This window comes from Lepidothrix coronata, unplaced genomic scaffold (genome assembly GCF_001604755.1).
Source record: "Lepidothrix coronata isolate B3197 unplaced genomic scaffold, Lepidothrix_coronata-1.0 Scaffold307, whole genome shotgun sequence".
Classification (NCBI taxonomy): domain Eukaryota; kingdom Metazoa; phylum Chordata; class Aves; order Passeriformes; family Pipridae; genus Lepidothrix; species Lepidothrix coronata.
In genome coordinates this window covers 560,678-573,897 of record NW_016690487.1, presented here as the reverse complement: position 1 = coordinate 573,897, position 13,220 = coordinate 560,678, and the positions used below count along the sequence as shown (strand labels likewise).

The window sequence follows — 13,220 nt, the reverse complement described above, 5'->3', positions numbered from 1 at the left end:
CAGAGGATATCCAGTGGCCAATTGGAAAGAAGGGAAAGCCCCTTTTCAGAGAAAAGAAACCTTTTTAGGTAAAAAAGAATATATTAAGCTTATCTGAAAAGGGTGAGGATTTTGTGAAACTATAAAATGTATGGAATTTAAACCAAAGGGTCCTTTCCCCTGGAAACTCAGTGTGAGAAAAACCTAATGCGTTGAATAAATTCTTCCTTGTTTCTTTGTTCCCTGAGTTTATGCCGTCTTTCTAAATTTAAAAAGAGGGATATTTCCCACACCACCAAAAAACCAAACCAAAAGCATCAAAATCCAGTAGGAACCTTTCTTCTTTGTTCATAAAGGCATTATTGAATGTATCTTACACTATGACTTGAGATACATTGAAATGCTTGCAGTACCTAATAGTTCTTGGAATAATTTTGTTGCTGGGGTGGGATGATGCTAAATCTGAATAGGGGATGTTTTCATTTCTGACATTTTATGTATTGGTAACCCTTGATGCACAGTAAAATTAGTGGCTGCATGTTTTTTCTGGTTCTGTTCTCTGTAGCACATGGCCAACAGGTCCTGTTAGTTCTCCAGTTTGGGTGGATATGAACTCAGAGGTAAAGATCCACATGTTGTCATCCTTTCTGCTTTGTTGGGGGGAAGGGGCAGAGGGGGAGCTGTGCATCTCAGTTGGCTAATGTGGGGTGCTATGGGCAGCTGGCTCAAAGCACAGATCTTGCTTTGAAGCTCCAACTAGCACGTCACTCCAAGTCACTCCTTGTAGAGGGGGAAACCCTTGCCAAGATGGCACTCTAAGAACTGAGGGTTCCTTATTGTTCTAGGAGTAACTGGCAGATACTCGAAGTCCTATTTCCCTGGTGCCAATACAGCAGCAAACTGGAATTCTTTACTCCCAATCACCCTTGTGGTTTCTTTTCTTCAGCAGCTGTTCATTTAACACAAAGTGTTTGGGGCTAACACAGCTGAATTTGCCCATTTGAGGGAGAAAGAGGGAAAGTAATACTTTCAGCCCAAATCCAATTAGAGAACTGAAACTGAGGAGCTGGGAGGAGGGTCTTCCAATGGTTCTTAAGCTACCTCTGTTTTCTGCCCTTTTGTAACAGAGGGAGCAGAACCAGTAGCAACCTATTACTTGTTTTCAGGGTAGCAGCTAATTGACTACTAGTTTGAGTGTACTTAACCAAAATAGGAGGTTGATAGCATTCTTCCCCTGTGCTGTTGTAACTGCTTCACTGAGCTGGTGCTGCACCAGGGGTGCAGACCAAAGTCTAATGGTATTTTCTTTTCTCTCCCTTCCCATATGCATTGATGAAGCTTCCTGAAGGTGAGTTGACATTTTACAGTTGATAATGGAAATGTCTTAAGCATAATTATTATGTTTTGTTTGTCTTTTTCAACAAACTTGAGGAGCATGAAGTGAAACTGCATTTAGCAAAATGAAAGTACAATGCTAAAGCCTCTGTCCGGCATCTTTGAGAATGGATCCAATCTGAATCTGATAGCCACTATCAGACACACTAGAAAATCCCTGCAAATAAAAGTTGTAGCTGAATATTTATGCAGAAAGGAACTTTAATTTGGGGACACTTTCTGTAATTTTAATTGATTAGTGCTTGATTATTGTTACATGGACTCTGGAGTTGCAGAGTTGGCTGTGGTTTCTGAGAGTTAAAAAACAAACAGTATTTCTTGACCCTTTGGATGCTATAGACCAGGCCATTAAAAGTTGATCTCCTTTGAACTTGGGCAATATAACTCCATTGTCAAGTTACCTTAACTCAGGAGAGAGATGATGACAATTTCTAAGGAGACTTAAAACCACTTTATAAATTCCGAGGACTGTTCCTAACAAGACTCATTTGATAGAAACTGCCTTTGAGTGGGGAGGTTTGGTTTAACACAGACAAAAGGAGTGCAACAGTTTAGCATCATACAGCAACAAGGAAGCACAACAGCTCTGGAATATATAGTTTTAGATTTAAGCATCTCTTCAATCTCTTATGAAGGTTTCTGAACAAAGCACTCTCTGTGTTTTACCAGGCCTTTTTGTTGTGTATGTGCTACGTCACCATGCTCCTTGGAAACTTGACTGCAGTCCTCTCTCTCCACTATCACACAGCAATTGTTGCCCTTCCTGGCCATAGGATTGCAGCAAACACTTTTAGTAAGAATGGGGTGAGGGACCTTCCCTTTACAGGGCAGCTTTATTCACAGGTAGTGTAAGTCTATAGAACTTATACATTGAGAATGTCTTGGGTCACCTTTTCAGCTGTTTGTAGGGTGAATAGGACAAATGCTTTGTGTTGGTCCAGAGCAGAAATGTCTGGAAAGTGTCTGGAAGGCTTCAGCCTTAATATTTGGGAAACTAGTTTGTTTAAGATTGCATTTAACCCAGGTGAATAGAGTTCATTTAAAATAGGAACCATTACAGACTATTTATGATAATGCATTTGAAGGATAGTTCCGGGGGGAAGAGAGAGAGAGAATAAGAATTTTAACTTATCAAAATTAAATTACAGAGTATATACAACAAATGAGAAATCTTTCACTTACAAGCCATCAAGAGTCAGACAGGTCTGTACTGAGCAGAGATGATGAAGATGAAACAACAGTCAATGATGTGTATGGGACTGCTACAGCATCTGAACAACAGGTATCACCAGAAGAGCAAATTGCAAGATTGAGGTATGTATTCCTTATGACCTACCAAACACTGAATTTGCTTTTTAAAAAATTTTTATATAGATAGGACTAAGTTATACTGCAACGGCCTTCACTTACTCTACTTATTTCCCTTTTACAATGAGGATAACATCCTGTATTGTATGATGATCAAATGATACCATTTGCACTTTAGGAGGAAAATGCAGCCCAAGACAGATGCATAGCTTTGCATACAACCTTAAAGATGGGCGTGGGGGTATGGCAAGGAAGGGAGATAAGTCACAGGCCGTAGCTGACAATGTATTGTCATTTACTTTTTATGCCAGGCTCTGGTAGTGATGTTAGATACAGCAACACTTTCATTGGTATGGATGAGGCTTGGCATCACGAGACCAGCAGGCAGCAGCCGGGCAAATTCTCTGCCGGTTTTAAATAAAACTGGTGTGCTTTGAGCCTTTTGGATTACTGAAAGGCAACATATGAGAAAATATTAAAAAAGGAATATTGTGTTCCTTCGGTCTCAAGCTTCTCCGTTACAGAATGCACCTTCCTGCTCTGTTCAGGTGAGGCTGAAAGAGCTCAGAGCTGCAGCATTTAACACTGACCAAAGGGTCCTTCCTGGGGCTGGAGCTTGCCAGAGTTAACATCTGCAGTGTTACTCTGTAGTGTCAGACCTCATTCCCTTCTGGGGTGAAGAGTTCCCAGAGGATAGCTGGATCCTTCAGTTACAAAGCTGTTATTGATGACCTGTTGGAGGTTAATGCTGCCATACATAGACTGCCCAGTGCTGGAGACTGCTGTTAATTCAAATCCTAGAGCAGGGCGGCTGACTGCATCTTTCTCCCATTGAAAACCAAGATGCCGTTTCCTTTAGGACAGGGAGCTCTGAACTCCTCATTTCATGCAGCAAACTGAGAGAGTTACAGATTTGCAGGGTTCTTCAAAAGAAATGCATCATGGCTACTCGGTGCAGTCAGATGATTATGTGACGTTTTATGTATCAGTAACCCTCAATTCCCAGCTATAGTAATGGCTGCTTGTTCTTTCTAGGTCTGTTCTCTCTAGTCCATGGCCACCAGGGACTATTTGGTGTCCAATTTGCACGGATTTGTGCTCAAAGGTAAGGATCCACATGTTGTCATCCTTTCTGCTTTGTGGGAGGGGGAACGGGGCAGAGGGGGAGCTGCGCGACTCAGCTGTCTTATGTGGGATGCTGTGGGCAACTGGCTGGAAGCACAGACCTTGCTGTGGGGCTCTGAAAATCACTTCTTGGTAGTGGATGTAGAGGGAAAAACCCTTGCCAAGATGGCACTGACAGATCTGTGGGTCTCCCATTATGCTAGCAGTAACGGACTGATTCCAGATCCTCCAAGTCCTGTTGGCCTGGTGCCAACAAGAGCAGCAAACTTGAATCCTTTCCTCCCAATACATGTTGTGGTTTCCTTTCATCCAGATTCTGCGAAGTGAACGACTGGTTTTGGCAACCCTGTGCGGCCATCTCTTCTGCAGTCAATGCCTCCCTGTTGCCATTGAGATTACTGGGGCTTGTCCAACCTGCAGCAGAGAACTGACTCACAGACAATATCATCCCATTTATTTATGAGTACTTCTGTTTCTCAGCACAGATTCAGATGGATTTTGGTGAATAGGTAGCGGAAAGGCTTTTTGCTTCCTATATGCTGTTCTCGTTGTACACAGCTCCATTTTTTCCTGAATTTAATTCTAAATAAATTGTTGCTTTAAGTATAGTCAAGGCTGTTTGCTCATCTATGTTGGACTCAGCTGGTAGACCAAGACTTCTTGTAACAGGTGGAAATAAAACTCTTTGTTGGATCAGTCAGAAGCATTCGTTCTTTTCATCACACTGAAGTCATTGATTTGGCAGAGAAAAAATGCTAAAGGCATAAGCTCTGTAGTTCTTGGGGCAGTGTGTGTGTTGTGTGGGGAAAAGGAAACAGGCATTGCTTGGGCTGCAAGGACTTCTGTTTCTCAGGACAGACTCAGCTGGATGTTTTGGTGAAAATGTTATGATTTCAGTGTCCTGAGGATTGAAAGAGCAGTAGATTGTGCACACGTCCAAAGAAAGCTATCCCCTTGAAGAGTAACTTGTACATATCTAGACAGCTTGTTTATGGTCCAAGCTGCTCCTTGTTACATCCGTGGTTGTAAGGTTCCATTGATGCCTGCCAGCTGATGACAGGAGCACTGCCAGCTTCTATGAAGCTCTCCCCCTTCTGAAAAGCCGGTAAGCTTAAGGGCAACTGCAAGAATATAGCAGTGTGAACTGCTGTGTTCAACATTTAACCTGCAAAATAGAAGGTGCTTTAAGTAGCGAGGTAAAGACATTAAGCAACTGCCGAGGAACGCAGCGCCACCTTTTGCCATTGCCGTCACTGTCATCTTCACCAGGACCATCGCCATTTGCCTTTTCCACTGCAAAAGCAAATTGTGTACAGAGGGAATGAGGAGCCTGCAGCAGCTCCTAGGTCCAGGGTGCTGACATGGGCTGGCAGTAAGTGTCCCTGTCAGTCACGGGGAGTTACACCAGACATTGCCAGCGACTGCTGATGGCGTGTACCTGTCCGTATTTCTGGGAGAAAGCATCCTGCTGAACGCACAGGTCATTTCTCTGGCTGCCTGCCGGGCTAAGCGAGACTTGCACTTCCCAAGCTCTGGGTTCAGCGCTTGCAAACGTCTGCATCTGCCAGCTGGACGTGGTACTTCACAGCTCAGGGGCTGTCGCTGCTGTAATACCCTTCCCTTCATGGGAGCCCTGCACAAAGGCTCGTCTTGCATTTGTCCTTGAAAAATTCTTCTATTTCATCAGAAGAATTTTCAGTTCCTGGGGATGGAAACCCCAGGATAGAATAAACTGTCGTGGACTTCAGGCATCATTTATGTGGCACACCCAGGGTAGACCTAAGAGCATTTGCAATCAGAATGCCAAATTTCTTGCTGCTTGGGGAGAAAGAATAAAAAGACAGTGACACTGATATTTCTGCTCTATTCAGAGTAAAAGATAAAAATTTGCTGCAAGTTGTCCTATAGAAAAAGCACTGCTTTCTTTGCAAAGCAACTTTTAATAGGAATTCTTTAGTTCTCTGTTGCAGTTTATGGATTTCATAGGTTGTATTTTTGGGAAGCTGTACTTTTACTGCTTCCAGCAGGACTCATGGAAGTCCAATCCAAACCTCTGCTTTGATTTGGTTTGTTACTAGTGGGAAAAAAAAAGGAGAAGTATGGTATATTTAATTTTGTAATCCTTATTGTAGATTATGGAAGGTTTCTTCAGAGCTTAGGCAGAGAAGAGTGTGACCAATACTTTATCCATGAAAGTTTCACTAAATTCTAGAGCAGTATACAGCAAAGAGCTGCACGTTGCCATCCCCAGTCACCAAGTCATCCATGTTCTAAATTCCTAAATGTATAACTCTGCACTTTATCATCAGACAACAGGACCACATATTTGTGGTTTCATCACTTCCAGCCCTATGTGTGCAGTCCACCTCAGCTTTGCGGAGGAGCAATAAAAACTGAGCTCCTTTTAGCAAGAGCTAAAGGTGTTCTGAGCTCACCCAAATCTATTACTTCGAGTTCCTTAAAATGCATCTCTGTAGATATTTGAGAAGCTACTCTGCTGGCTATTTTGAGTGGCTAATAAACTCTCTTTGTGTCATCCTAGTGAAAGGTCTAGTCAGAACACAGCGTGTCCTACAGTCCCTCAACTACGGTAGGCAGAACAGGGGAAATAACAGAATAACAGGGAAGAGTACTCAAGGATACTAAATTTTCTTAGTAATCATACTTGATTGTTGCATGGCAGACAGAACTGCAAGGTAAATAAATAGTCTTCAGATAAAGGTAAGGTGAAAATTGTCTTCCTCCAGTTTATAGCATTTTGATCATCTTTTTGTTTATTTGCAGGATGGCTTATGCTTCTTCTCCCACACATTCTTCCAGTAATATTAGTCACCTCTGATCCCATTTCACATTCAGATATTGTCAGAGAAGCAGAAAATGTGCCTCAAAAAGACTTCTTTTTTTTTTAACTTTTCCCAGGAATGTGTATCTCTATTGGTTTATAAGAGTCTTTTATCTAATAAGATATTAAAAGCAAGTTATAAATTATGTGTGCTTAACTCTAGAAGAGATTTTAAATAAGAGGACTATTACCATTCAAATCTAACCTGGTCAGGAAGCTGGAGTTAATATCTTTGACTTTGGAAGACATATAACAGGATCATTAGTGAACAGGAGAGGCCAAGGTGCCACTCCTACAATTCATCCACTAGACAGCCACTTTAGTAGGACAACATCCTCTAGCCCTAGTCTATAGCAATGGTTCTTTGCCCACTGTCACAGTACATTTGGATCTCTCAAATTTACAGAGCAATGTACTCTGTAAATTAAACTTTATTTTACAAACACACTAAGAAATAAACAAAGATGACAAGCAAGGGCTCAATCCCCTTTGCACAGGTTAGTCTTTCGTGAATGCACTAATTCATCACTTAAGTCATGAGATTTGTCACTCACAAGTTGTCTAATTCATAATGCTCAACTCATAACTTATTGCCTTTAGCTTTTAACTTGTGCATCTATGAGCGAATTTAGTTACCTGAGTGTTCATCTTGCCTCTTCCATTACAGTGTGGGCATTCACTGAAGCACAAAAGTCTCACCGGTCAAGCTGGTGTTGATTTCCTTTCAAAAGCATTTTGCATAAGCTGACTGGAAGTTTTTTCTGTACCATTTGCATGAGGTAGCAAATTCTTACAAATTGGCCAGACAATCAATATTCAATATTCAAAAATCAACATTCAGAATGATGGCTGCAGGGCAGAGCAATCTATAGGTGATAATGGCTGCAAAATGGCCTTTTAGCCCTTTCTGGCCACCTCTCCTGCCTGCCTGGTGATACCACTCCCAGCATGCCTCCAGATTTAACGTGAGCTGCGTTAGACGAACGAACACCCAGCAGGAGCTGAGTGAACAGTCACACTCACGCACAGAAAAGTAATGTCTCAAAAATCACAGTCATAGCTTAATGTCTCAAAAATCACATTTGATTTTCTGTGGGGAAAAAAAAATTAGAGAATAATTTTGTCTTTTCTGAACTTCCCAAAAGTGGAGGAAACCCAGATTCAATCCTTAGTCCTCCCTCATCTCGAGAGAAGCTCGGATAAGATGGCTCTGTGTGTCTGCCGTAATAATGAGGTAAATCTAAAACTAAGCCAAGAAGTCCAGTCAGCAGCGTAAGGCCAGCTTCTGCAAGGCGCAGGGGTGGACATGGGCATAGCTGCAGCATAGCTCAGACAGGGACCAAGGGTAAGAGCTGGAGCTTAGTTGCAGCTTCTGAGCGAAAGACAGGAAACCTCAGGGGAGGCATCTCACATCTCTTTCTCGTGCAAGTATTACTCACAAGTTCAGTGCTATCCCAGCAGTCTGATGTAGAGGTACAACGTGTATATATTTTCAATAACTACTTTAGTATTTGTGTGTAGTTGGGGACTTACCTCTACATCCATTTATCATGTGTGTAATAATACAGTGGGGCCTCTGGTGGTCTAGTGGTTAGGGTGCAGGACTCTCACCGCTGCGACCCGGGTTCGATTCCCGGCCCCCTGGGCAGATGGAGCTCGTTAGCCCTGTNGATAATGGCTGCAAAATGGCCTTTTAGCCCTTTCTGGCCACCTCTCCTGCCTGCCTGGTGATACCACTCCCAGCATGCCTCCAGATTTAACGTGAACTGGAGCTGCAACGTTGTAGAGGTACGACGTGTATATATTTTCAATAATTACTTTAGTATTTGTGTGTAGTTGGGGACTTACCTCTACATCCATTTATCATGTGTGTAATAATACAGTGTGAGTTCACATGAAAAGACTTCCCCTATTCAGGTCACATACAGGGCAGTAGCCATTTGCTTTCATAAAACTTAAAAATCTTAAGTCAATGGTCCCTTTCTCAGATCAAGCCTACATCAGCCAATGAAGTAGATATTACTAGGGAAGGGGGCACTTGTAAATAAGGTTTTCTTCTACAGGAAGCCAAGCTATAAAAATAGAAGTAGGTTCACTGAAGCAGATGGACTTGTGGAGTACATGTGTAGGTGAGGGGAGAATCAATATATGGCACTTTTACTTAGGATCAAATTTCTGCTTCAAAGTGATTTATAAAGGTAGATTCACAGCTGCATAAACTTCTCTTTAGTGGGTCCTGGGAATCAAAAGCACCAGAATATGACACTGCCCTGCTATTCTGAAAGGGATCATTACTTTGGCAAAGGTTGATTGAATCCACTGAACTAATGTCTCTAACAAGTAAAAAGTATTAAGTACACAAACCATGTATATTTTCAAGGCAGGCAAAAAGGACAAAACAACAAACAAACCCAACAGAAAACAGAAGTGAGTAGCAACTCATACACTCATCACTCAGCTCCAAGAAATACCAATAATTAAATTCACCTCTCTCTCTGTTTCTCAAGACAGGTAGGAGTTCTGTTCTTATTGATAATGTGTCTGATGCCCACCCAAGCCATTGTGGATGCCTCTAGAAGAACTGCCACAGAACAGCCTTCAGAGATAAGACAACTGCCTTCTTACCAGTATCCCATTTCTGTGCTGACTTGAACTCTATATAGAATTGTGAATCCCTAGGTGGGATGAGGATTGCAAAGGATTAAGCTTTTGTTAATCCAAGCACAGTCAAATACAAACTACTCAAATGGATAATCCATTTTGTTAGCCATGAAGATATCAGTTTTTGATTAAGCTGTCAGAAGGCTTAGCATGGTTTAAAAGTTAAACAAGACATTTATGTTAAGAAGATCCACTTGTCACAGAAAACCAATCTAAAAATGGTAAGGGGAGAAAATTGCAAAAGCCATTTCTTTAAACCAAACTGTGTAGGATCACTGAATTTCAAGATCTTATTAATTTTAAAGATTATATCTCAATACTAAATGAAAGAAACAGAATAATATCCTTGACATTATTGTTTGGATTATTGTCATGTTTCAAAACCAAAATTAGCTTTAGAATAAAGGAGAAACAAGCAAATATCCCAAAAAACTTCCCAGGGCCACAGGTGAAGGTGAAAATAATACATCTGTAGTTACAAAAATGTTCACAGTAGGTTACCATACTTGTTAAATGTTTTGGGGTTTTTTTTGTATAAGACTGAATGTTTTGCTGGGGTTAAATTCCCATTGGCTTTGGAAAGATTAATTCTTTCAATTTTCAAGAGCAAAAGCATTTAGATGACGGTAGGGAAAGACCCACAGGTGAGAAACCCTGATTCCAACCTTAACTGTGCTAAAAGCAACATGAACTTATGAGAGCTCAACATCTTGAATCCAGACCCGCAAACTAAGATTTGTGTACAGAGAGGGATGGGCTGGAGATTCGTTTTGCTTCTCAAAATCTGTGTATCCCATAACTTTGTTCCTGCACAGTCCAGCAGCTCTGGAGTCCCCATAAAACAAGGTATACTGGCCTAGGGTTAGGGTTGGGCGGGGGAAGTGTGGCAGGTGCACCTGCCCTAGCAGGATCAAGGCTCCCCAGCTGGTGACCTACAGCTGACCTCACTCTTGTAATTGCTGGCTTCAGGTGTGTATTTGACCACAGAGCAGATTTGGCTAGGGTATAAAAGGAGCCCCACCAAGGGGGCTGTTAGTTTGGTTCTCCTTGGAACAGAGCTTCTGCGTTGAGGGGTTATCCCCCTGGCTGGGAACACCATTCAAGCTACCTCCCTAAGTCGAGTCTTTTTGGGTGAGTGATTGGGCATTCTGGGTTACTTTTCTAAAAATTAAGTCAGTTGTGTAGTGCCAATTCCATTTGACATCATTAATCTGTATTCAAATGTTGATGGAGGTTTAATTGCTTTAATGGCTTAGTTTGATTTAACTGGTTTATATAATAAACCTCATTTGAACATACTATTGGTCTCTATTTTAGGCCTCTGCAACAGTCTCTGCTCTGAGCAAATGCAGAGGTTTTCTACCAGGTGGAATTTGTAGCATTATATTATTTCTTATGCACAGCAATGAGCAGCTGCCACAACTTCTGAATAATGCATGCTAGTTCTCAGTGTTTTTTTCCAAATATATACTTAAGTGACCTACTCTACAGGCTCTCACCAGTCCATCAGCTTAGTGAACTGACTATGTTCAGTACTTGAGCAAGCATCCAGTAATGACCATGTGGGTAATTGTTTGATTAATTTTTTTCCTTCTCATGGTACATAGAGGCCAATTTTTGCTTATTCCTTTTCCAGACTTTACTACAGCTGATGTCCTTATAGAGCAGGCTGAGGGGTGACTTCATCACAGCCTACAAGTTACTCAAGGGGGATGGTGGAAGGGGAGGTACTGATCTTCTCTTTCTGATGACCGGTGGTAGGACTCAAGGAAATCAAATGAAGCTGCATCAGACAAATATCAGGTTGGACTTTAGGAAAAAGCTGTTCCTGAGAGGGTGGTCAGTCCCTGGAACAGGTTCCCCAGGGAAGTAGTCACAGCACCAATCCCGTCAAAGTTCAAGGAGGGTCTGAATGATGTGGTTAGTTGTATGATTTCAATTTAGGTAGTCCTGTAAGGAGCAGGGAATTGCACCCAATGATCCTTATGGGTCCCTTCCAATGTGAGGTATTCTTCTTCACCTTCTTCAAAAAGGTACTTTAGGTCTGTAATGCTAACATTGGTTTTCTAGTCATACCCAAAAATCTGCTTTTACTTGACAGCTTCCAAGTGATAGGTTTGTCTCATGACCAAAGCTGAAAAAATAAGTCTGAACTGAAAATGACGCTGCTTTTCTACATAAATTGCAGCAAATAGAAACAGGGAGACAGCAACTGCCATTTTGTAACTGTGTACAGGTGGTAAGTCAATTCAGCTGAGTTGAATTCTTTTACAGAGCCTTAGTTAAATTTCTTCACTACTGCAGTGTGATCCATTTGAAATGCCTTTGTTTCTCCCAGGAGACTTCCCATACTCCAGCCACCTCCCCAGTGCATATGAGACTGTGTGATATCAGCCGGTGTTGTGTGGCAGCTTCAGATTCCTGAGGGCATCTCAAATGACCCTAAGCAGCCAATTTGAGCCCACTAGGTCCTTTACTGTAAATGTGAACATAGTTGTCAGAAACTTCTGGCAGCTGAGCCCTTTACAGGCTTAACATTTACAGGCAAATGTTGCCTGTTATTTAGGTTGCTCGTTTGCAACTCAGCTGAGCTGAGATCTGACTGCTGAGACTGGAAAGATTTGATTTTAATCTAAGTTTTTTTGCAATAGGGTATCTTCAGCATCAGCTATATGTACAAAGTAATGTATTTCTCTCCAGCAAGTTTCTCAGGTCTTTATTGTAACTCTGCAGTTCTAAAATATTTCTATCAAGTAAGCAGATATTAAGAAATGTAAATGCTAGCAGGGAGTCTCAGAAGAACTCTCATTCATATGCATCATCTTAAAATACATTTTTTTAAAAACCCATGAAGGCAGATATTACAGAAGATAGATGCCACAGATACAAGCAGTTGATGCCTGATGGTTTCATTTTAGGGTATAGTTTTTTTAGCATCTGGATTTCTCTTGAGGCACAACAGTGATAAAGAATACCACGATCCTCTGTAATAATGTCTACTGAAAGTGAGAAACAGTTACATGAAAAATTATTATAGTGTTCCCCCTTTGACATAGTTTGATTTCTTCTATTTCAGAAGGTAGCTTTCATATTTCTAGTTTTGAAATGGTAAGAATGTAGAAGTTCATAGCTGTAACAGCCACTTGGTGTCAGCAGCACGCTTGCTGAGGATGTGCTCAGTCCCCCTGTTCCATGTCACTGACAATGTTAAAGGATTCTGTCCCAATACTGACCCCTGAGGAATGCCACTGGTCACTGTTCTCCATTTGGACATCAAGCTACTGACCACAGCTCTTTGAGTACAACCATCCAGACGATTCTTTATCCACTGAGTGGTCCATCTGTCAAATCCATGTCTTTCCAGTTTAGAGCCAACAATGTCATGTGGGAGAGTTTCAAAAATGCCTTGCATGAGTTCAGCTGGATTGTGTCACTTGCTCCTCCCTTATCCACCAACGCTGTAACCCCACTGTAGAAGGCCACCAGATTTTTCAGGCACAGTTTGCCCTTAATGAAGTCATATTGGCTGTCACCAATAGTCTCCTTCTTTTCCAGGTGCCTTAGCATAGTTTCCAGGAGCTGGGAGGAGGTGATATTAACCAGCTGAAGTCCAAAAAATATCAGGGTGGTTGAAGTCCCTTGTGAGGAGCAGGGTTTGTGAATGTGAGAATGCTCCTATCTGTCATCTGTTCTGTCTTCCTGTTTGGGTGCCTGCTGCAGACCCCCACTCCAATGTCACCTCTCCCTGCCCTCCCTTTAGCTCTGACCCATAAGCTCTTGGTTGGCTCCTCACCCATCCCCAGGCAGAGCTCTGTGTGCTCCAGCTGGTCACTGACACAGAGGGCAACACCACCTCCTCATCTCCCCTTGTGGCCTTCCTACTTACCTTTACTCTCTTCTCTCTCTCTAA

At 42.0% G+C, this 13,220-nt stretch overlaps 1 protein-coding gene across 2 annotated transcripts in view; it reads left to right on the top strand.

Annotated features, from left to right (window-relative positions):
- The window catches only part of LOC108508644 (E3 ubiquitin-protein ligase RNF4-like), a 7,375-nt gene extending 2,908 nt beyond the window's left edge, over positions 1 to 4,467 (top strand). For both annotated transcript variants that reach the window (XM_017837605.1, XM_017837604.1), the window contains exons 4-8: positions 545 to 599; positions 1,318 to 1,327; positions 2,523 to 2,688; positions 3,718 to 3,787; positions 4,121 to 4,467. In XM_017837605.1, the coding sequence (XP_017693094.1) occupies positions 545 to 599; positions 1,318 to 1,327; positions 2,523 to 2,688; positions 3,718 to 3,787; positions 4,121 to 4,270 (451 nt within the window). In that variant the 3' untranslated portion in view covers positions 4,271 to 4,467. The remainder of the gene's footprint in view (positions 1 to 544; positions 600 to 1,317; positions 1,328 to 2,522; positions 2,689 to 3,717; positions 3,788 to 4,120) is intronic.
- The last annotated feature ends 8,753 nt before the right edge of the window (positions 4,468 to 13,220 follow it).